This window comes from Saccopteryx bilineata, chromosome 9 (assembly GCF_036850765.1).
Source record: "Saccopteryx bilineata isolate mSacBil1 chromosome 9, mSacBil1_pri_phased_curated, whole genome shotgun sequence".
In the NCBI taxonomy this organism is placed as follows: Eukaryota; Metazoa; Chordata; class Mammalia; order Chiroptera; family Emballonuridae; genus Saccopteryx; species Saccopteryx bilineata.
Window position 1 is genome coordinate 24,349,798 of NC_089498.1, and position 25,556 is coordinate 24,375,353.

At 41.6% G+C, this 25,556-nt stretch overlaps 1 protein-coding gene across 4 annotated transcripts in view; it reads right to left on the reverse strand.

Annotated features, from left to right (window-relative positions):
- GLG1 (golgi glycoprotein 1) overlaps nt 1–24,673 on the reverse strand; it is a 158,205-nt gene extending 133,532 nt beyond the window's left edge. For all 4 annotated transcript variants that reach the window (XR_010727036.1, XR_010727035.1, XM_066242350.1 and 1 more), the window contains exon 1: nt 24,172–24,673. Coding sequence is in view for 2 of the 4 variants with exons in the window: in XM_066242350.1 (XP_066098447.1) it covers nt 24,172–24,663 (492 nt within the window). In the remaining 2 variants the exon portion in view is untranslated. The remainder of the gene's footprint in view (nt 1–24,171) is intronic.
- Nucleotides 24,674–25,556: the final 883 nt, after the last annotated feature.

The window sequence follows — 25,556 nt, forward strand, 5'->3', positions numbered from 1 at the left end:
CAACTGGCCAGGGCCCCTCCCTCTTTCTTTATGAGCATTTATAGTCACCTTCTTCCTTCAGCATCTATCACTCACTCTCTGCTGGTTGCTTTCTCTTTGCCTTTAAACTATTATAAAATAGATTTCCTTAATCTGGACAAATCTTTATTTAACTAGGAAGTCCTCCCTTCCAAATAGCCTCACTTCTTGTCACTAGCAAACTTCTGAAATAAACTGAAATAGTCTCAAACAGTCCAAATCTGGGTTCTATACAAACTGTTGTACCCTAGTGATTACTACCACCTCCTTTCAAATTTCCCTTTCCTGGGCTCCCACAACTAAAATTTCCCCCCTTGGCTTCCACAGCTAAACTCCTCTAAATCTTCTTTTAACTCTCAACCACTCCTGTTCCCTGTAATTTCCTCAATAAGCCACTTTCTAACCTTTAATTTTGAGCATTCCCCAGGGCTCAATCCTTGGAATCATACTCTTCTATTTACACATACTTAAAGAGGGCTCAGCCATTTTCATACCTCCAACTATAGCCTTTTAAGCTGGATGACTCTAAAATTTAGATTTGGCTCAAGATTAGTTGCTAATTTGCATCTTTTTACTGGAAATTGCTTGAAGTGCTGAAGTGCTTGGCTGTCATTTAAAATTCCACACAAGCTAAGATTATATATTTCTGGAGGTAGCCTAACAGTTTAACTTTGACTTCTCGTCACCTGGTTAAATTCTACCATTCCTTCGGCTCAATCATCATTTTCTCAGGAAAACATTTCCTGACAATCTCATCAGCAAAATGCCCACATTGCTCTCTTTCATAGCACTTAATCAGAGCTATAATTTTCCATTTATTTTGTGATTCTCTAATGGCTACCTTTTCCACTAGATAGCAAGCTCCATGACAGCAGGAGTCGTGTCTTTCATGAGCGGAAGGTGAAGGGTATAATAATCACCATTTTCTCAGCACCTACCATTAAGTTTTAGGCATCTAGTAAATAATTTTCATCCAAAATTTGCCAAATGAATGAATAAAAAGCACTCTCAATTTTTCTTCCGTAATGCATCTGCCATCCATCTCATTTCCATCTCCACTTCTACTAGGTCCGCTGTAGTTCAGGTCTTTACTTCACAGCTTAATTACAAAGCAGTTTACTTAATGAGCTCCTTCAGATTTACTTTACTTCAATCCACATTGCCACAAGAAGAATTTCCTTAACTCTTTTACCATGCCATCCTCCTACCCAATAATCTTCAGTGACTTCCTATTTCCATAAAAAACAAATCTGAGCTAATGCAGACATTTCACTGAAGAGCTCAATTTGCCAAGAACACTCATGTCTGCTGCTCAGGACAGCCTATCCCACTAGCCATGGCTCTGAAAACGACTAACTGCATCTCTTTGACTCTTCACTCTACTTTATTCAAAGTCCTCTGAAGACCACCACTGGTGATATTACCTTGGCAATTCATTGCATCAAAAATGTCTAACAACGATTAACCAAGTTTTGTTGGAAATACATTTATAACCATCTTTTAGGAAGCATTTCTTACAAGGTACGATTGTATTGTTATTTATAATATTCTTCTCAATTATAGTATTAGACAGTATCATTTTATAACTTTGTCCTTATATTCTAATGATCATAAATTCAAATATTCTAAGTAAAATTATGGCAAATTGCCCTGGCCGGTTGGCTCAGCGGTAGAGCGTCGGCCTAGCGTGCGGAGGACCCGGGTTCGATTCCCGGCCAGGGCACACAGGAGAAGCGCCCATTTGCTTCTCCACCCCTCCGCTGCGCTTTCCTCTCTGTCTCTCTCTTCCCCTCCCGCTGCCAGGGCTCCATTGGAGCAGAGATGGCCCGGGCGCTGGGGATGGCTCTGTGGCCTCTGCCCCAGGCGCTAGAGTGGCTCTGGTCACAACATGGCGACGCCCAGGATGGGCAGAGCATCGCCCCCTGGTGGGCAGAGCAGTCGCCCCATGGTGGGCGTGCCGGGTGGATCCCGGTCGGGCGCATGCGGGAGTCTGTCTGACTGTCTCTCCCTGTTTCCAGCTTCAGAAAAATGAAAAAAAAAAAAAAAAAAATTATGGCAAATTAAATTTAGCTATCTGAAATAAAAGATAAACACTAGGTTCAACATTAGAAAAATCTATTAAGCCTGACCAGGCGGTTGCACAGTGGATAGAGCATCGAACTGGGATGTGGAGGACCCAGGTTCGAGACCCTGAGGTCACCAGCTTGAGCCCAAGGTCGCTGGCTCAAATAAGGGGTCACTTGGTTTGCTGTAGCCCCCCAGTCAAGGCACATATGAGAAATCAATCAATGAACAACGAAAGAGCTGCAACGAAGAATTGATGTTTCTCATCTCTCTCCCTTCCTGTCTGTCTGTCCCTCTCTCTCTGACTCTCTGTGTCTGCCACACACACAAAAAAAATCTATTAATATATCCCATTAAGAAACAGCAAGTTTCTTTCTCAAGGGATTGTTTCTGTATAAAATAGAATTTACAAAATATATACCTAAAATAAAAAAATTCAATGATAATGTATTATTATACTATGATACTAAAACCTTTATGAAATAATAGTATATGATACAATCAACTGCCTTAGTTTCTCTTCATTAAGTTCAATAATTTAAACTTCGTTTTCTAAGGCTCAGTATAATGTTTCTTTCCAAGGTGGATGGATGAATCACATCATTTATACTGACTACAGAGGAAGAAACATTACAATCATTTAAAAGATTTTTTATTTTCAAAATCCTTATAATACTTCTAAAGTGACTTTAATCCCATGCCTGCTTAGTTTTATGCATGTTTCAATACAAAGAAATTTCTGAACCAAAAAACTGTATCACTAAAGTTAGAATATCTCTGGATTAGGAAAAGATTTAGACAGGTGGTCAAACAGGCAGAGAAATACCACACCACTAGAAGACTACTACTAAAGACGACCCAAGAATCTTACAGGGAGGGGAGGACTACCAAACAGTCATGCTAAATTTAGTGCTTACAGAAAATCAAATGAGTTCATAATTAAATACAACTTTAAAAAAATATTTATTTTTGGCCTGACCCATGGTGGCTCAGTGGATAAAGCATCAACCTGGAATGGTGAGATTGCTGGTTTGAAACGCTGGGCTTGCCTGGTCAAGGCACATATGGGAGTTGATACTCCCTGCTCCTCCCCCCTTCTCTCTCTCTCTCTCTCTCTCTCTAAAAATGAATAAATAAAATTCAAACAAAATAAAATAAAAATATTTATTTTATTGATTTTTTAAAATTGATTTTAGAGAGAGGAAATGAGAGAGAGGGAGAGACAGAGACATCAATTTGTTCCTGCATCTGCCCTGACTGGGGATCAAACCACAGTCTCTGCACTTTGGGATGATGCTCTACCAATCAAGCTATCCAGCCAGGGTTAACTACAATTAAAAACAAAACAAAACAAAAAAAACCCTTAGCAATTATACTCCTTGAATTTTATAAAATAATCCTCTCCTCACAACATATCTAAACTTAAAAAAAAAAAAAGAAAAAGAAAGAAAGAAAAGGGCCTGACCAGGCAGTGGCGCAGTGGATAGAGCATCGGACTGGGATGTGGAGGGCCCAGGTTCAAGACCCTGAGGGTCGCCAGCTTGAGGGCAGGCTCATCTGATTTGAGCAAAACTCACCAGCTTGGACCCAAGGTCACTGGCTTGAGCAAGGGGTTACTCGGTCTGCTGTAGCCCCACGGTCAAGGCACATATGAAAAAGCAATGAACAACTAAGGTGTCGCAACAAAAAACTAATGATTGATGCTTCTCATCTCTCTCCATTCCTGTCTGTCTATCCCTCTCTGTGACTCTCTCTCTGTCTCTGTAAAAAAAAAAAAAGTAATTTTACCACAGAGGATTCCAATTTTTTTTTCCAAAAGGAACTGAACAAGACTCCAAGAGTTTGTGTCGTATCTCCGATGTTATATTAAATCCAGAGACATTAGGCAATTTGCCCAAAACTGAAATGAAAGAGAAAGGGTTGAAAAAGAACATAGTGGTATATATAAAGAACCTGTTTTAAAACGGTACTCAATAACTACCCTAACTAGCCTGACCAGGCAGTGGCGCAGTGGATAGAGCATCGGACTGGGATGCAGGACTGGGATGCGGCAGACCCAGGTTCGAGACCCGAGGTCCCCAGCTTGGGTGCGGGCTCATCAGGTTTGAGCAAGGCTCACCTCAAGCAAGGGGTTACTCCGTCTGCTGAAGGCCCACGGTCAAGGCACATATGAGAGAGCAATCAATGAACAATTAAAGTGTCGCAACGAAAAACTGATGATTGATGCTTCTCATCTCTCTCCATTCCTGTCTGTCTGTCCCTATCTGTCTCTCTCTCTGTCACTGTAAATAATAATAATAATAATAATAATAATAATTACTCTAACTACAAGTTTAGAGCAGCCCTGGACAGGTAGCTCAGTTGGTTAGAGTCTTGTCCTGACATGCCAAGGTCAAAGGTTCAATCCCCAGTCAGGGCACATATGAGAATCAACCAATGAATGCATAAATAAGTAGAACAAATCAAAGTTTCTCTCTCTTTCCCTCTCTCTCTCTCTCTCTTTTTAAAGTCAATAAGTAAAAATAAAAAATTTAGAGAAAATACAGAGGTCAAGGCCCTGAAGCTAAGCCAAATGATAAAAACACATTATAGAAAGATTTTTATTACTGTTTATCATTAACATAAAAATGTTAGTCTAAACTAAAGTATTAAATCAAATTGGCTAATAATACAATAATACATTAATAGGAATAATTCCTTTAAGTTATTTAAAAATAATTTTAAAGTACTTGTTCATAAATTGTCTTGAACCTTGAATGAAAGAGCCATAATTCTTCCATTTAAGACTAAGTTGACATCAGACAATCTGTCAACTGCCACAAGACATCCTCATCAGTAGTAGAATTCTTTACATACCACAGAAGACTTTCCAGTTTACAAAATGCTTTCAGATCTATAATATCTCGCTTAATCTTTATTCCCTGTAACTGCTCATTTTTACAGTTAAGGAAACTGAAACTCACCAAATTCACTTGTACAAAATAATTTCATCTCTACGGTCTTCTGACTCAGTTAAAAATTATATGTATTTAGCCTGACCTGTGGTGGCGCAGTGGATAAAGCGTCAACCTGGAAACACTGAGGTTGCCGGTTCAAAACCCTGGCTTGCCTGGTCAAGGCACATATGGGAGTTGATGCTTCCTGCTCCTCCCCCTTCTCTCTCTCTCTCTCTCTCTCTTTCTCTCTCCCCCCCCTTCTCTCCTCTCTAAAATGAATAAATAAATTTTAAAAAAAAATTATATGTATTTATATAACATTTATATACTATTTTCCCTGAAATGGTTAATTTTTTCCCCTTGCAACATTTTAGAATCCATCAAACATTTTGCATAAAAAAAGAAAGCAAATTCAACCAAGGTAAATTTTTGTTTGTTATTAGCACAGAAACAGATTATTCTAGAAACAGCTGTTATATTTTCTGCAGTAAAATTTGGTCATTTTGCATGACCTGTGGTGGCACAGTGTATAAAGTGTTGACCTGGAACCCTCAGGTTGCTAGTTTGAAACCCTGGGCTTGCCCAGTCAAGGCACATGTGGGAGTTGATGCTTCCTGCTCCTGTCCCCTTCTTGCTCTCTCTCTCTCCCTCTCTCTAAACTGAATAGTCTTAAAAATATATTTTTTAAAATGGCACTGGCCGGTTGGCTCAGTGGTAGAGCATCAGCCCAGCGTGTGGAAGTCCTGAGTTCAATTCCAGGTCAGGGCACACAGGAGAAGTGCCCATCTGTTTCGCCACCCTTCTCCCTCTCCATCTCTCTTACCCTCCTGCAGCCAAGTCTCCACTGGAGCAAAGTTGGCCTGGGCGCTGAGAATGGCTCCATGGCCTCGGCCACAGGCGCTAGAATGGCTCCAGCTGCGAGTCAGAGTATCTCCCCCTGGTGGGCATGCCAGGTGGATCCCAGTCGGGTGCATGCGGGAGTCTGTCTGACTGCCTCCCTGCTTCTAACTTTGGAAAAATACAAAATCAGAAATTTTTTTTGGTCTTTTTTTTTTTATTATTCATTTTAGAAAGAAGAGAGAGAAAAGCGGGGAGGAGCAGGAAGCATCAACTCCCATATGTGCCTTGACCAGGCAAGCCCAGGGTTTTGAACCGGCGATCTCAGCATTTCCAGGTCGACGCTTTATCCACTGCGCCACCACAGGTCAGGCCTTTTTGGTCGTTTTGCACATTAAAAGTGGTGATGTTCCGCCTGAACATCCCTCTTCTGACTCTGTCTCTGCAAAAAAAAAAAAAAAAAGGAAGGAAGGAAGGAAGGAAGGAAGGAAGGAAGGAAGGAAGGAAGGAAGGAAGGAAGGAAGGAAGGAAGGAAGGAAGGAAGGAAGGAAAAAAGCAAGCATGCATTGGCTAGGAAAGGTACTAAAACTGAGGGGTCCCCCTGCTGCAGTAGTCACCCAGACTCCAATGTGGACTGTCTCCACGACACTCGGACCAAAGACAGCTGAGAGGAGCACACCAACGGGGCCCCCTTAAGCTGTACTCAGGCACACCAAAAGGATTTGTGAATAATAAATTGCTTGTGTAATTCTTGCAACTAAGTTTTATGTCGGTCTCGTGTCTTTCCTCTGGTGGCAGTGTCAGCACTAATAAGTAGACTCCTCATAGCTGCTTCAAGAGTAGTATCGAAAATGCTGCTAGCCAGCCCTGTTGATAAGCAGGAGTGTCCCACTGCACTGGTCAGTGGAATCAGGGACGCTTAATCAACGTAGAGCTTGGGCTCTACTGGGACAAATAAATAAACTAACAAACAAAATAGAATCTGACTCATAGATACAAAGAACAGATTGACAGCTAAGAGAAGAGGGGTGTTGGGAGGCTGGTTGAAAAAGGTGAATGAATTAAGCAAAACAAAACAGACACAGACAATGGTATGGTGACTGCCAGAGGGAAAGAAGAAATGGGGGGGGGGATAGAAGAGGGTAAAGGGAGGATAAATGGTGACAGAAGGAGACTTGACTTTGGGTAGTAAACACACGAGGCAATATACAGATGACATATGAAGCTGTACTCTTGAAACTGATAGATCAGCTGCCATCCCATGGGCAGTGCAAACCCATGGGGGTAGGGGTAATGGCTTGCTTGAAGCCACGGCCTGGGACCTTTCAACCGGCCCAGGCCTCTGCTTTTTTACAACTGACGCTGATTATAGACAGTTGAGCCAGGAGATAAACAATTTGGAGGAGCTGTGGCACCTCTCCAATCCACATAGGAAGAAATATTACCTTGAACCTATTGAGGCAGCACCGTCAGCCGCTTTTTCCAAAACCCCTGACTAAAACCCCAGGGTTTTATAACTATATAAACCCTGCTCCATCCCTCCCTAGGGGCTGACGTGGCTTGTCTGTCTTGGCCAGCCTGCACCCAGGCTTTTAAATAAATTTTCCTTTTGGAACATACCAGCCTTGTGTTTTCGGTCCAGCTCTCTCCAGTACCCACCTATAGACCCAGGAAGGGGTTTAGCTTGTCAGTTATCTCACATGGGATAAGGCAGTCCAGCTGGAGTTCTTTAGGTCTGACCTAGTTGGGGGTTTATACCATCTGCCAGTTACTAAGGGAGACTGAAAATAGGATTTTCCCCCTCCCCAGTGAACTGGCCCCCCAGTTTCAACCTTTCAGAAACTAGTACAATTCTATTAACCAATGTAACTCCAATAAATTCAATTAAAAAAAAAAGATAATTTGAAACAAACTCCAAAACTAGTGTTAAATAAGTAACATACACAAATGGCTCATATTTTCTTTAAAAAATAAAAACATAAAGAACACAGTGGAAAGTTTCCCACCTACTTTATTTTTTATTATTATTTTTAAAGATTTTATTTATTGATTTTAGAAGACAGGAGAGAGAGAAATGGGGGAGGTGGAGAAGTGGGAAGCATCAACTCACAGTAGTTGCTTCTTTCTTGTATGTGCCTTGACCAGGTAAGCCCAGGGCTTCAAACTGGCAACCTTAGCATTCCAGGTAGATATTTTATCATCCACTGTAACACCACAGGTAAGGCCCCACCTATTTTAATCCTCCATTAATGTAGTTTCTTCTGTATCCTTCCACGGCATTTGAATACAAATATAACAAAAATATTAATAAATATTTTAATTCTTTTTTTAAAAATGTTTATTTTATTGATTTTAGAAAGATAAAGGGAGAGAGCGAGAGACAGACAGGAACATCGATCTGTTTCTGTATGTGCCCTGATCAGGGATGGAACTTGCAACCTCTGTGTTTCAGGACAATGCTCTAAACAACTAAGCTATCTGGCCAGGGCAATATTTTTATTCTTCTTGGTCTTCATCCTTGATTACAAAATGATAAGTCTACTATATTGAGCAATAACTTTACTTTTTCATTTAACAACAGATCTTGAAGATCTTTCCATACCTGGCATAAAGAGCTACTTTTCCACAACTATGTAATAATATATAGTTCATTGTATGCTGCACAATAGTTTATTTACTCCCTTATCGAAAGGTGCTGAGTTGCTCCTAATTGTTTGCTATCACCAAAAAATGCTTCAATAAAACACCTCCTACACATTCATCATATTGGTATATATACATTTTCAGAAGTAGGACTACTGGGTCAAACGATCTATACATATATTTGCAATTTTAATAAATAATTCTCAATCTCCTTTTCCAACAATTTCTCCCCATCCATTTCCATTTGATATGACAGAAGTTAAAATTCAAGAGATGGTGCCCTGGCCGTATATTTGGTTTGTTAAAGCATTGTCCCAAATCACAGAGTTTGCCAGTTCGATTCCCAGTCAGGACACATACAGGAGCGGATGTTCCTGTCTCTTGCTTTGTCCTTTCCTCTCTCTAAAAGCAATAAAATAAATAAAATAAAAACAAAAAACTTAAATAAAAGCAATAAAATAAACATTAAACAAAAAATTTTCTTGCCTGACCAGGCAGTGGCACAGTGGATAGAGCGTTGGCCTGGAACACTGAGGTCTCAGGTAGGAAACCCCAAGGTCACCGGCTTGAGTGAGGGCTCATCCAGCTTGAGCCATGGGCTCACCAGCTTGAGTACAGGGTCGCTAACTTGAGCATGGGATCACACACATGACTCCATGGTCACTAGCTTGAGCCCAAGGTCGCTGGCTTGAGCAAGAGGTTACTCACTCTGCTGCAGTCCTCAGTCAAGGCACATATGAGAAAGCAATCAATGAACAACTAAGTGACCACAATGAAGAATAGATGCTTCTCATCTCTCTCCCTTCCTGTCTGTGTGCTCCCATCTGTCCCTCTCTCTGTCTCTCTCTCACACACACAAAAAAAATTAAATAAATAAATACATTTTTTTAAATTCAAGAGATGGAACTTTTACTTTCATTCATGAAGAATTAATTACTCCAGGAATTACCCGCACAGTAATTAACTTGGCAAAATACAAAAAATAGCCTGACCTGTGGTGGCGCAGTGGATTAAGCGTCGACCTGGAACACCAAGGTTGCCGGTTCGGAACCCTGGGCTTGCCTGGTCAAGGCACATACAGGAAACAACTACAGTGAGTTGATGCTTCCTGTTCTCCCCCATCTCTCTCTATCTCTCCTCTCTCCAAAAATCAATCAATCAATAAATTTTAAAAAAAATAATTTTCAGTCATTGGATAACAGGCAGGTTAGGACTATGAATACTGAAAGAAGGGAAATAAATAAGATGAACCCAGTAGTGGGATTCAAATAATTTAACAACCGGTTCTTTGCCCTAATGACTGTCTTATGTATAAAAATATGATATACTGAAAGGTAGTTTATTATTTCATGTATTTAATACTTAAATAAGAACAATAAAAGAGGTCCACAAAGCTAGATACTTAAAGTTTTAAAATATTAATGAAAAAAATATTAAATAAAATAATACTTGACAAAAAACAATAAACTGTTATTTAAGATATTCCTGCCCTGGCCAGTTGGCTCAGCGGTAGAGCGTCGGCCTAGCGTGCGGAGGACCCGGGTTCGATTCCCGGCCAGGGCACACAGGAGAAGCGCCCATTTGCTTCTCCACCCCTCCGCCGTGCTTTCCCTCTCTGTCTCTCTCTTCCCCTCCCGCAGCCAAGGCTCCATTGGAGCAAAGATGGCCCGGGCGCTGGGGATGGCTCTGTGGCCTCTGCCCCAGGCGCTAGAGTGGCTCTGGTCGCAACATGGCGACGCCCAGGATAGGCAGAGCATCGCCTGCCCCCTGGTGGGCAGAGCGTTGCCCCTGGTGGGCGTGCTGGGTGGATCCCGGTCGGGCGCATGCGGGAGTCTGTCTGACTGTCTCTCCCTGTTTCCAGCTTCAGAAAAATGAAAAGAAAAAAAAAAGATATTCCTGGCTGGTCGGCCCAGCGTGTGGAAGTCTCAGATTCAATTCCTGGCCAGGGCACACAGCAGAAGCACCCATCTGCTTCTCCACCCTTCCCCCACTTCTTTCTCTCTGTCTCTCTCTTCCCCTCCCACAGCCAAGGCTCTACTGGAGCAAAGTTGGCCTGGGCACTGAGGATGGCTCCATGGCCTCGGCCTCAGGCGCTAGAATGGCTCAGTTGCAATGGAGCAAAGGCCCAGATGGGCAGAGCCTCACCCCCTGGTGGGCATGCTGGGTGGATCCCGGTTGGATGCATGAGGGAGTCTGTCTCTCTGCTTCCCTGTTTCTCATTTCAGGGGAAAAAAAAAAATTATATATATATATATATATATATATATATATATATATTTCCAATGACAGCTTGTCACCCCCTGGTTGTTTGGCACTTTTTCTCTTTATGTTACGTTTGTTTACTAAAGTAGCAAACACAAGAAAATTAAAATGTAGTGTTTCATCAAAGGTGCGATGAGTTTTATAAAATGAGTAAATAAATATTACAGGCATAGTTCCACCAAGTTTTTCACCTATGGACAGAATGAGCATTACTATAGGCGCTTAGAATACACTGTTGCACAGATGAACGTTAAAAAAGAATAAGGAGCCTGACCAGGCGGTGGTGCAGTGGATAGATCGTCAGGCTGGGATGCGGAAGGACCGAGGTTCGAGACCCCGAGGTCTCGGTCTGCTGAAGGCCCACGGTCAAGGCACATATGAGAAAGCAATCATGGAACACTAAGATGTCACAATGAAAAACCGATGATTGATGTTTCTCAGCTCTCTCTGTTCCTGTCTGTCTGTCCCTATCTATCCCTCTCTCTGACTCTCTCTCTGTCTCTGTAAAAAAAAAATGAGTAAGGAATGTAAATCTGTAAACTCCACATTGGGAGACTGCCCAGGTGTCCACCTTAGAGAAAACCCTGATTACAAGTGCCATTTTAAGAACCAGTTCGCCAAACTCAACAAAAAATTAGATATTGGTTCTGCTGGACTGGTGCAAACAAGCTGAATCCCACCACTGGGTGAACCTGATGATAACCCCAGACACAGAAGCCCTCATTGTTATCCTGTTCCAAGAACACCATCTCCATCTCCGTGTGCTGCAAATGTTAACTACCCTATACCCAGCAATGTAAAAGAATGTCTTTCTACTATATTCTTTATCCAATCTCAGAGATTTCCCGCTTTGCTTTCTCCTGCCTCCTTAATCTACCACCAATGAATTTCATATAATACCCCTTAAGTCTTCTCCTTTGATTTTAATGTATAAAATAAGATGCAAAACTGCCATTCTCTGGAGTTCTTTCTTTACTCTTTTTTTTTAGAAAGTTGGAATAGCTATATTTTTTTAAATTTTTTTAAAATTCATTTTTAGAGAGGAGAGAGAGAGAGAGAGACAGAGAGAGAGAAGGGGGGAGGAGCCGGAAGCATCAACTCCCATATGTGCCTTGACCAGGCAAGCCCAGGGTTTCGAACCGGCGACCTCAGCATTTCCAGGTCGACGCTTTATGCACTGAGTTCTTTCTTAATCTGTTGAGATTTTGCTTCTCAGCAATTGTTGTCAGTTTGGCTCAAATAGATCTAAAAAACCTCTACAGGGTTGGTTGGACATTTCTTACATTGGCAATTTTTTTTACTTTTTCTTTATTTAATTGTGTTTACATAGATTCTAGGGTCACCCCGAATGCCTCCCCCCTTCTCCTTACTCCCCTCAACATCTCCCTTGCCCCCCACCCTACAGCGTCCTCCCCCCTTCCCTTCAGGTTTATCCCATCCTATCATCCCCTGTCCCTCTGTCCTCTTTTTCTCTGGTCCCTTTGATCCCTCCTCTGTCTCAATTCCGTTCCTCAGTTCTCATTATTCCTTGGATTCCTCAAATGAGTGAGGTCATATGATATTTTTCTTTCTCTACCTGGCTTATTTCACTCAACATAATAGTTCCAGGTCCCTCCATATTGTTGCAAAAGGTAAGATATCCTTCTTTTTCATAGCCCCATAGTATTCCATTTATATATGTACCACAGCTTTTTAATCCACTCGTCCACTGACGGACACTTGGGCTGTTTCCAGATCTTCGCTATTGTGAACAATGCTGCCATAGCTCCAGTGGCGCAATCGGTTAGCGCACGGTACTTATACATTGACAATTTTTATATTTATCTGGTTTTACAAAGGGCAAAAAGATACAATCAATGCCTGTTGTTTCTCAGCTGATAAAATAGCTGTTCTTAGTCATTCCATCGATGGAGGGAGGATATTTTAAGTATAAGTAGTTCAGTCTCCAAAATGTGAGAGCTATTTTTTTTTCCTCTTCTATAAGAAAATGGATTACTTCTCAGCCTTTTGGCTAAGATCAAGTGGAGAAAATGGAGTTTTCCTTCGTCTGACAGGCAGTATAATTCCAAATTTAGTCATTATTTAGGCCAACAGAACTAAAAAACAGTTGGCAGAACTGAATCCTTTCATCTAGAGAATTCATCTTCATTCTTTTACACTCCATAATCTCAAAGTATATACATTTTAAATACCTCGTAGGACTATTTAAATGTTTTTGATCTTACTCTTCTAGTAAGTTCAACTCAAGTTTTCTTGAAGGAGCCTTGAAAAGATTATATAGAAGGTATGCAGCATTATAGTTCACATTTCTCTTAAGAGGGTGAACATAAAGCCTTATCTTAAATGATTTTATCTACAACAACAAAGGGAATGGGAAAGAACAGACCACTTATGGGCAAATGCAATTTGATGGATGAGACGTCTACATATTAAAAAATTTTCCATCCCCATCATAACACTGTTGGAAGTAGGTTTCATATCTCAGTTTTACAGATAAGAAAATTGAAAGTTCAAGAGATTGATTTGTCCAAGGTCATAGTAAGTGGTAAGTGAGCTAGGATTTTACCTATATTTTATCTACACATAAATTTTTATCTATACACTCTGTAGTTCCAAAGCGCATTCTATTTTTCCATTCACCATACTGTTTTTCCTACCACGGGCTCCAATGACTATAGGACATTATCTGTTCTGATTTTTATTTCATAGTAATAGCTCAGTAGATAACACGAATTAACAGATGACAGATTTTGTTCATGATTAAAACTCTCCGTTACATCCCCTCCCTGCTTCATGCAGTTTTTGTCCACTTCATGTTATTTTGTTGTTGTTTTTTAGCGAGAGAGACAGAGAGAGGGATAGACAGGAACAGAGAGAGACGAGAGGCATCAATTCTTCGTTGCAGCACCTTAGTTGCTCATTGTTTGCTTTCTCATATGTGCCTTGATTGGGGGACTAGAGCCAAGCCAAGCCAGTAAACCCTTGCTAAAGCCAGCAACCTTGGGGCTCAAGCCAGCGACCATGAAGTCATGACTATGTTCTTATGCTCAAGCCAGCAACCCTGCACTCAAGCTGGTGAGCCTGCACTCAAGCCAGATGAGCCCACACTCAAGTCATTGACCTCAGGGCTTTGAACCTGGGTCCTCAGAATCCCAGGCCAATGCTCTATTCACTGCACAACCGCCTGGTCAGGCCACTTCATGATGTTTTTCATATTACAGAGCTAATTTGCCCAGTGCAGGAACTTTGGGAGTTCTGTTAAAAAGACTTGCAGGCTGTCTAACTTTAACTTCATTACAAATGAAACCTTCCTAGACACAAGAACACTTCTTTAAACATGATTTCTTTGTCTTTGATTCTTTTCTTCTTTGTAATTTTGTCGTTGGGTTGATTTATAATTTATATGTACATTCTATGGCTAATTTCATTTCACTTCACTGTTTATCTTGCTTATTATTTTAAATATACTGTATGTCACTTTTTTATTTTTTAAAGAAACTCAAAACCATTTTAAGAGCGTGCTCTATTTTACAAGTGTACATATACAGGAATTTAAGTCAGCACTCATTTTCACTATGACTCCCCCTATAAAGTTATACATGTTATTCAAGCTTTTAATAGGAGAATTTATAGGTACTGTAAATACTATGCATTCAGCCTAGCATAATTTTCTAATTTCAGTAAAGTTATTAAAGATGAATGAAAACAGATGGTTGGTTCTCTTAACCCATTGTTTTTAGATTCCAGTCCACACTGCTTGTTCCTCCACACTCTATTTAAATGCAGATACAGGGTTAGTACTGGTACAGTTCTAAGGGCCACCCCTGAGATTCTTAAATTTCAAATGTATCTAGCTCAACCAAATAAAGATGAGTCACTTATGACTTCCTGTTTCATAAGAATATTGTTTCTCTCAAGTTGCAGGAGCTACAGCACCCCTGACAACTCATAAATTAGGCATGCCAAAGATGAGATCCATCCATTAACCAGACTGGGAGGCATTTTAAGGTAGCTAAATTAAGAAAGTCATATGAACCACCAACTTGAGAAGAATATAAAGTATTAAAGAGCTTTTTTTCTGATCCTCCCAACCACTTCCTCTACTGTATGCCCATAGAATTTTTTTCCTGAATATTTTATTTATTTATTTTAGAGAGAGGGGAGAGAGAGAGAGAGACAGACAGAGAGAGAAAGTGAGAAGCATCAACTCATAGTAGTTGCTTCTCATATGTGCCTTGACCAACCAAGCAAGCCCGAGTTTTGAAATAGCGACCTCAGCATTCCAGGTCGACACTTTATCCACTGAGCCATCACAGGTCACGCATGCCCATAGAATTTACTTTATCCTTCTCTTATTGTACTCACTACTATATAGCTTGTATTATGCTTTTCAGTAAGGATACCCTATTCTTCTTCCAGGTCAGTGATGTCCAACAGAAATACAATGTGAGCCACATATATTGTTCTATGTTTTCTAGCAGTCACATTAACAAATAAAAATTGGCTTCAAAACCTAATATATCCAAAATATTGTCATTTAAACATGTAATCAATATAAAAATTAATGGAATAGTTTACATTTGCATGGGGGGGGACTAGTCTTCAAAATCAAATGTGTATTTTATACTTACAATTTTTAACTATCTAACAGCTACTTTTAGCTGGCGACTACCACATTGAACTACTATAGAAATGGGGGAGAGGGAACGTCCGGATATTTCACAGCTGGAGAAACTTGCTTTCAAATCATAAATCCATGCCCTGGCCAGGTATCTCAGTTGATTAGAGCATCATCCCCCTACACCAAGGTTGCTCCCCAGTCAGAACACATACAAGAATCAACCAATGGCCTGACCGGGCGATGGCGCAGTGGATAGAGTGTCGGACTGGGATGCATAAGACCCAGGTTTGAGACCCCGAGGTCGCCAGCATGAGCAAGGGCTCATCTGGTTTGAGCAAAAGCTCACCAGCTTAAATTAAGCCCAAGGTCGCTGGCTCAAGCAAGGGGTTACTCGGCCTGCTGAAGGCCCGCGGTCAAGGCACGTATGAGAAGGCAATCCATGAACAATTAAGGTGTTGCAATGCGCAACGAAAAACTAATGATTGATGCTTCTCATCTCTCCGTTCCTGTCTGTCTGTCCCTGTCTATCCCTCTCTCTGACTCTCTCTCTGTCTCTGTAAAAAAAAATAATAATAATCAACCAATGAATGCATATATATATGTAGACCAACAAGTCAATGTTTCTCTCTCTCTAAAATCAATATACACAAATTTTTTTACAAAATCTTAATTTCAGCCCTGGCCAGATGGCTTGGTTGGTTAAAGTATCATCCTGAAGTACAGAGGTTGCTGGTTTAATTTCCTGTCAGGGCACACAGGACGAAGGCAAGATTTTATACTTCAATGGCCATATATTTTGTTTAATATACATTGGAAAAATATAATTAATATATCAAGCTCAAGAATCCATGTACATCTTCACTTACCATAGGACTAAAGTATACAATCCCTACTTAAGGAGGAGAAAATGATATAATTTTTAAGCTCAGAGTGGCAGAGCTGATTTCCACCCAAGTCTAAATACTGGCCCTGGCCAGTTGGCTCAGCAGTAGAGCATTGGCCCGGGCATGTGGAAGTCCAGGGTTCAATTCCTAGTCAGAGCACACAAGAGAAGTGACCATCTGCTTCTCCACCCTTCCCCTTCTCTCTCTCTCTTCCTCTCCCAGAGCCGTGGCTTGAATGGTTGGAGCAAGTTGGCCCCGGGCACTGAGGACAGCTCCATGGCCTCACCCCAGGTGCTAAAACAGCTCTGTTGCCAAGCAACGAAGCTATGGTCCCAGATAAGCAGAACACTGCCAGGCTCAGGACTTGCTGGGTGAATCCCAGTCAGGGTGCATATGGGAGCCTGTTTCTGCCTCCCTGCCTCTCAATTAAAAATAATTAAAAAATAAGAATTTAAATCTTAATTTTGTGCTCTTTTCACTGCACTAAAGAACTTACTGTCTGTATGACACCGAGTGATTAACACTGCCTTCTTACATAAATGTTTCTCGATAACAGTCTCATTTATCAAACAAACTATAAGCAATGGTGGTGTCTTAAAGTACTACTGTTTTCCACAATGACAGGTGCAGAATAGGAGATCAATAATGCCTTGATTATGTGGTTAGATTGCTTCCAACCACTGAGAGTTAGCACAGGAGGAAATTCCTATGGCTCAGACAAAACAATCATAATATATCCTAAAGCCAAACAGTTTGGATTAATTGCTGTTTGCATTATTCACATCACTATTTCCCCCCACGAATGAAAAATCAGGATATAGTACACAATAAATACTAGAAACTATAGGCATATCTCATTTTACTGCGCTTCATGTGATTGCACTTCACAAATGTTTCAGTTTTTACAAATTGCAGGCAATGCCTTCCACCAGAAAAAGATTATGACTTACTTTACTGTGGTAGTCTGGAACTGAACCCAGAATTCTTCCCAGGTATGACTGTATACAACATATACATATAGAGAATATATATAAATACAGGGAACAACTCAGTGATTAAATAACAGGGATCTTAAAATTATACTATACTGCCCACAAAAAGAAGGGGATATTTCAAAATGAATATGAAGTTATAAAATATCCCCTAATTTTTGTGAGTAGTGTATTATCTAAACCTTCCATTTAACATATGGAAAACTGAGACTCAGAGTGGTAAGATGACTTGCCAATAGTCATGAAGTTAGTTAATGACAGTGTCAGCTGCAGTTCTCATTCACTCTTCGTGATGTTCCATGGATTAAACACAAATAGTAGGGGGATATATACAATATATATCTAGATTATTACAATATAGTAATACAAATCCTGCTTAAGGTAAGATGGAATTTTAAATCTTTTCATTAAGCATAAATGCTGCTCAATATGGACTCAGACTAGTAATTAAATTAGCTTTGCCTAATAATGCTGGCCTATCTGTCTGAGAAAGCCACAATACTTGACCACAAAGAGCTGTTGCTATCCAACTGTTTTTGGTAGTGAAGTAAAGAAGATTCTAATTTCAGGTCATCGTTTTCATTTTGTGTCCATTTATGAACCCCTGGCATTCTCAACAGTCACATACTAAGTTCCCTAGCTGCAATCATCCATTGTAGATTGGTAAAAGGATAGTCTTTGAAGTCAAAAACAACTTCCTGAATACCAGCTCTATCACTTAGAATATAACATTGAACAAACTACTTCATCTCTCTGGGCCTGTTTCTCAACTAAAATAATAAGATTACACTATCCACTTCACAAGGCTATCAAAAATATTACATGAGATAATACAAATAGTACAGTACACTGTCTTAGGACATAGTTAAGTGAAAGGTGAAGAATAGAGTAAGAAAAATGTTCACTTATGAGTGTGAAGGTGAGTTTATGGTTTGTAACATTGAAATGTTAACTCCTGTTCAATACCTAAAATAGTCCACCTTAAATAAATATTTACAAAGCCTTCACTCTGTGCATAACTCAGAGACAGTTGTTCACAAATTTATGGTCTGATATTGATATACCAAGAAAAGATACCAAGAAATTCAGAAGACATATTTCATGATGCTTTTTAATACTAAAAATAACACTTAGGTTCTAGTTTTATTTTTAAGTCTTTATCAGAAACATACATTGAAGTCTTAAAGAAAAATAATATAGTCCCCAAACAGAAAACTGAAGTTGGGTGAAGTATACATAAAGAATCATCATACTAGTCTCTCTACTGCAGTTCATGTTTGAAATTTTCCAAATTAGCCTGACCAGGCAGGGGTGCAGTGGATAGAGCGTTGATCTGGGACACTGAGAATCCAGGTTCAAAATCCCGAGGTAGTCAGCTTGAGCATGGATTCATCTGACTTGAGCAAGAGCTCACCAACTTGTGCGTAGGGTCACTGGCCTGAGCATGGATCACAGATATGACCCCATGTTTGCTGGCTTGAGCTCAAAGGTTGCTGGCTTGAAGCCCAAGGTCACTGGTTTGAGCAAGGGGTCACTGACTCAGCTGGAGCCCCCCAGTCAAGGTACGTATGAGAAAGCAGTCAATGAACAACTAGTGTTACAAGTACAAGTTGATAGTTCTCATCTCACTCCCTTCCTGTCTCTGTTTCTCTCTCTCACTTAAAAAAAAAAAAATCCAAATTAGAAAGCTTTGTTTGCCCTGGCTGGTTAGCTCTGTGGATAGAGCATCAGCTGGATCCACAAACCTGGATGTGGACATCCCAGGTTCAATTCCCAGTCAGGGCACACATGAGAAGCGACCATCTGCTTCTCTTTTCCTCCCTCTCCCTTTTCTCTCTCTTTCCCCTCTCACAGCCAGGGGCTTGATTGGTTCCAGCAGAGGCCCAGGTGCTGAGGACAGCTCAGCTCAGCTCAGCTGATTCCAGCATGGGCCTAAATGGGGGCTGCTGGGTGGATCCTGGTCAGGGTGCATGCGGGAGTCTGTCTACCTTCCCTCCTCTCACTTAAAAAAAAAAAAAAAAAAAGGCATTTTTAAAAAAAATCTAACAGTAACAAAAAAAATTAACTAGACATAGTACTAATAAACTTCTCCTAAGGAACCAACGTCTCCATCTAAAGCTTTTTCTAAACCAAGAAACTATTGGTCATTTCAGCCAAAATTACACAAAGTATTTTAAAATTATACTCTCAACATAAGCATGTCTTATCTTTTAATTATAGAGCAGTATCTTTTCTTGCTTTGGAATTACTACTACTACACCTGTTAGAACAGCCTACAGTGTATTTTTCCTTTTCCCTGTATGTTCTACAGTTGATCCAAGCCAAAACCCCAAGAAGCGATTTCCCCTCTACTTTCTAACTATTTTATCAGTAACTAAAACTACTAACAGTTACACACACACACCAAGAACTCTAATATCCCACCATTACACCTACTATTTATTAGTGGGCCCACTGGATACCTGACCTTTTAAAAAAACATGATTCATCTCAAAAGAAACAAATATGATTCATCTGAGAATGACAAAAAAAGCAAGAGCCCTGTCCAAATAGTTCAGTTGGTTAGAGCACCATCACCATAGGCCAAGGTTGTGGGTTTGATCCCCAGTCAAGGCACATACAAGAATCAACCAATGGCTTGGCCTGTGGTGGCAAAGTGGATAAAGTGTCGACCTGGAATACTGAGGTCACTGGTTCAAAACCCTGGTCTTGCCCAGTCAGGGCACATCTGACAAGGTGTTTCTCTTGTTTTTCTCTCTCCTCACCCTGTCCTCTCTCTCTGAAAAAAGAGGCCCTGGCTGGTTTGCTCAGTGGTAGAGCATTGGCCTGGCGTGCAGGAGTCCTGGGTTCGATTCCCAGCCAGGGCACACAGGAGAGGCGCCCATCTGCTTCTCCACCCCTCCCCCTCTCCTTCTTCTCTGTCTCTCTCTTCCCCTCCCTCAGCCAAGGCTCCGCTGGAGCAAAGTTGGCCTAGGCACTGAGGATGGCTCCATGGCCTCTGCCTCAGGCGCTAGAGTGGCTCTGGTCACAATGGAGCGCCGCCCCGGATGGGCAGAGCATCACCCCCTGGTGGGCGTGCCGGATGGATCCCGGTCGGGCGCATGCGGGAGTCTGTCTGACTGCTTCCCCGTTTCTGGCTTTGGAAAAATACAAAAAAAAAAAAAAAAAAAGAAACATTAAAAAAATTTTTTTTTTTTGAAGGAAGACTTCGGCCCTGGCCAGTTGGCTCAGTGGTAGAGCATCCACCTGGTGTGTGGAAGTCCTGGGTTTGATTTCTGGTCAGGGCACACAGGAGAAGCACCTATCTGCTGCTTCTCCTCCCTTCCTCCTCTCCTTTCTCTATGTCTCTCTCTTCCCCTCCCACAGCCAAGGCTCCATTGGAGCAAGTTGGGCTAGGTGCTGAGGATGGCTCCATGCCTCTGCTTCAGGTACTATAATGGCTCCAGTTGCAACAGAGCAAAGCCCAGATGGGCAGAGCATCGCCCCTAGTGGGCTTTCTGGGTGGATCCCGGTCGGGTGCAAGCAGGATTTCTGTCTCTCTGCCCCCCCCACTTCTCACTTCAGAAAAATACAAAAGAGAAAAAAAAAAAGAAAGACTTCTCCACATAACACACACCTTCAAAATAATGGCCAAAATGACTGAGAAAATGCTATGAACATAGTCTGTATTCAATTTTACTACACTTTCTACATATATTTTTAATTTGTTGGCATATGATGCATTAGCCAAATTGAAAATATCAGTTGAAATTCTTTTTTTCCGCCTGACCAGGCGGTGGCACAGTGGACAGAGGGTCAGAGTGGGATGCAGAGGACCCAGGTTCGAGACCTCAAAGTCGCCAGCTTGAGAGTGGACTCATCTGGTTTGAGCACGGGCTCATCTGGTTTAAGCAAAGCTCACCAGCTTGAACCCAAGGTCGCTGGCTCAAGCAAGGGGTTACTCAGCCTGCTGACAGCCCACGGCCAAGGCACAAATGAGAAAGCAATCAATGAACAACTAAGGTGTTGCAACAAAAAACTGATGATGGATGCTTTTCATTTCTCTAAGTGTCTGTCTGTCCGTATCTATCCCTCTCTCTGACTCTCTCTCTTTGTTAAAAAAAAAATTCTTTTTTTCCACTTTTATTGAATTTATTGGAGTGACATTTGTTGTTAATAAAATTATACAGGTTTCAGGTGCACAATTCTACAACACATCATCTGTATATTGCACTGTATGTTCAACCAAGTCAATCAGTTGAAATTACTTAAAGGTAACCATAAATGCCTTTAAATACATTTTGTAAGTGAACTGCTACATAACTTTGAACACTGTATTACAGAAAACCTTAACATATTTGAATTTAAGACTTGGTGAACACGCGGTGCAATGTACAGATGATGTATTATGAAATAGTACACCTGAAACCTATGTAATTTTATTAATCACTGTCACCCCAATAAGTTCAATTAAAAAAAAAAAGACTTTACCTGGTAACCTATATGAATGTGTAGCCTCTGTGCTATACACCTGAAACTAATACAAAAAAGCATTGAATGCAAACTGTAATTAAAAAAATAAAAATAAATAGAAAAAAGACTTAACACTATATTCCCCCATGTTGTTTCAAAATAAAAACATGGTTTACTATACAGCTATCTAAATACTCACATGCTTTGCCTTTTTCACAATTCTAATAGCAAGAACACAGAATTTGTATCCAAAATGATAAAGAAGTACATGTCTACTTTCCTATCAAATAGTCCTACTTACTGAACAGCAAATACAAAACATATTCCATAATTTTACTTCAAATGTGCCTAGTAGTTTACTTTTTTAAGTTACGCTCTTTCAAGCACATAAATCAGATTTAACTAGTTCTCAAACTAAGTGGAATAAAATTTCCTCTGCTGTTTTTAAAATAGTTTAAAAATAGTTGTTCATGGTACTCTTCCTTATTTCTATGTATATAAAATTTTATGTATAAAAATTGGAAATTTAGAATCCTCCTTACCCCTCCAAATACCCACACTTTCAATTTACATGACATCTTTTCTTCCTCTGGAGTATAAAACTGACTCTGTTAGTTTACTCGTTCTCAATTGACAATATTAACTGACTATGCACTGAATTAGGTACTCTGGAAAGTTACAAAGGAAACGTAAGACTCAGTAACTCCTCTCAAAGAGTACATCATCTTATAAAGGAAGAAAAATGTAGTTACTGAAACAATATCCTTGCTGAGAATCTTACAGGCAAAGGAGCAAGGACTACATTTCCAGGCCAGGTTCTTTACAGTAAGTAAAGCAAGAAAGATAGTACCTACTAAATTAAACAGACTCCAAAAGTGGTCAGATCTACTTATATGTATGCTGCTACACTTCTACATGCATGACAAAAGGAGACCATTCCTGTAAGTCGAGGTTTCCATATGCCCCTGATGCACACAAAGAAAGAGACATGAACTCCTTGAATGGGCCACTGCCATTTTTCCTGATAATGTCCTGTTCTGCCTGAACCACAATGTGTTTGATCACCAATATCAGGTCCCCGTTTGAGGGAACAACTTCTACTACATATCATCAACAACACACAGAAAATTCCAAAAAGCTTGACAGTTAAAAGAGTTTTCGCTGCATCTACTAGAGGAGTAGCTGAAGAATAAAGAATAACAAGGGATTATTATCCTTCTAATATTCAAGTTGTAGCTGAGAAGTCACTGAAGGAAGGCCACATATTTCTGCCAGCTCTGGAAACTTCCTTTCTCTCTCTGTCTCCAGCCTATGTATGTCTTTTCCTCTCCTGAATTGCTTTGTATAAAATACTAGATCAAATATCACCACTGTGGGATTGGTGGTTGGGGGTGGGGACAGACTGCTAAAAGAAGCAATTTTCTACAATGGTCTTCCCATTACCATGAACACCTTAGACAACTCGGATGACACAATCTGCCAAACAAAATTGTATCAAACAGTAACTGCATTCTACTTGTCGACCTTTGGGCCTAATTCTATACACCTAAATACCCCCGCTTTTTTTTAAGTGTCCCGATCAGATTTGCTCCAAACTTTGAGAATTGTCAGATATGCAAATATGTCTGCAGCATTAAATCTAGAAAAGATATGCTCTGTCACTTAACTGAATCACGTCAAATAACAATAAACCTAGATTTCATTAAGAGGTTCTGTTAAAATCATATTCGTATGTCTGAAAGACAAGACCTCACAATCCAATCACAACTACTGTATACGTATTAGTTTCAAATGTTGCCCCAACTTTTCAAGCTCTGGGATTCTAAATCACTTGTAATACTAGTTTAAACAGTACAAAAAGACCAAAAGAAGTGTAGGGGGTTTGGGGGGTAGGCAAGCATACATTCGTTTCAGCACCGGTAAGAGAAATTTTCGAATTACAAAAGAATGGGGTAAAAACAGTAAATTCGTCTGTTGACTACAATACACATCGGACAGAACCCAAGTTACCTAAACAAACATTCTCTCTGGTAATAAACAGCAGTTCACTTCTTTAACAGTGTTTAAATGCGTCAACTATTTTCATGTTAAAAGAGGGTTGCTACAAATTGTCAACTCGAAACCGACGGCAAAATACTGAACCGGCCTTCAGCAAGGAGCCACTGTGTTTAGAGCATCACACAAAAGACCGGAGGCAAACATAAACACGCTCTGGGCCTTCGCAGACTGCGGCCAGGAGCGGGGTCTGCGTTCCATAGCCCCGCACCAGAGAGGGAACCAGGGGTGGGGGTGGGGTCGTCTTCTCGGAATGCGCCGAGGAGCGAGGTACAGGGAGGGAAGCAGCAAGAGCAGCACGGAGGAAGCGAGAGAAGCAGCAGACCGGCGTCATTGGCTTCCAAAGCTGGCGACACCCTCCGGCCCGCACCAGGCCTGGCCCTCCCGGCCCCGTCCCGCCTCCTCACCTCCCTCACGTCCTGCAGGCACTCGAGCACCGCCAGGTTGTTGCTCCAGGTGTGCTTGGGACACACACGGGTCACGTCCTCCCTGCAGGACTCTTCCTCTGCAAGCTTCCAGCCCCCGCCAGCCCCTCCGGGCCCCGCTCCGCCCCGCCGGGCCGGAGGCCCACCCGCCGGGAAAGGTGGTTGCGGCGGCTGAGGTGGTTGTTGCTGCTGCTGTTGCTGTTGATGTTGCTGCTGTTGCTGTTGATGCTGCTGCTGCTGCTGCTGCTGCTGCAGTTGGAGCTGAGCTGACTGAGGCATCTGGGGCAACTGCTGACCCACTGGCCCGCCGCCTCCAGCCTGCCCTACGATGGGCACAAAGTTGGCGCCGGGGCCTTGGCCCTGGCTGTGGCCGCCCTGGCTCGGTATTTTCTGGGCCCCAGCCGCCACGAGCAGCAGCAGCTGCAGCGCCGCCGACAAGCGGAACATCCTCCGTACACGTCCACACACCGCCATCTTGGGTCGCGGCGAGCTCGACGCAGCCGCCGGCGCCGCGTATTTAAATGAGGGGGAGGGACCGCTGGGCGGGGCTCGGCAGGCTCACCCGAGCCCCTCCCCGCCTGGCGCGGACTCAGGAGTTGAAGCACAGCCGGGTAGGAGGGCGCTCGCGGAACAGCCCACGCCCAGGACTTCGGCGGGCTAAAAAGCCGCGCTCCTTGCCGGGGGTGTTCCCGGTGCTCTTTAAAAAGCCTAGGTTTAGCGGTTTTGCCTTATTCCTTTGGTTGTCGGGTTGCCACAACCAAGATGGCCGGTAGGGTAGGTTGCCCGTTCAATATATCAATAGAAGTGAACTTCACACGATCAGGTGTACTCCAGAATATAAGAAGCCTTTCTTATATCTTTCCCTGCTTCCTTCAACCTGCTTCAAGTCTTTCTTACCCAGAAAAGGCAGCGCTGAATCCTGAGCACAAGTAACGAGGAGGAGCTCTAATGTTAAGTATAATTGTGAAGATTAGAAATAATAGTGAAGTGCCTGACACACAATATGGAATTCAAAGTTACAGCCAGCATTATAAAATCAACTGAAGCCTTTTTGTGCGTGAATCCTGATTGTAAGCCAGAACTTAAACTCATGTTTAAAAGAGGAAAAGAAAATAAAAAATGTTAAGTTTGTACCTGGGTAGCTTTTCTTGCTGACTTGAATGAAGCACTTTAGTCAGGGATTGGTTGTTTTACCTCACAGTAGTGTGCCCTCCCTCTCTTTAGGAGAGATGATATCTTCCCAAAGTTTTTGCACATTCGTTGTGTCCTTTGGGCCATGCATCAGGACTGGGTTGGGTTCTAATTAAACTGAGGAATGGCACAGAGATGGTAACATTTATGCACCGCAGGATTAATTGATTTGTCCA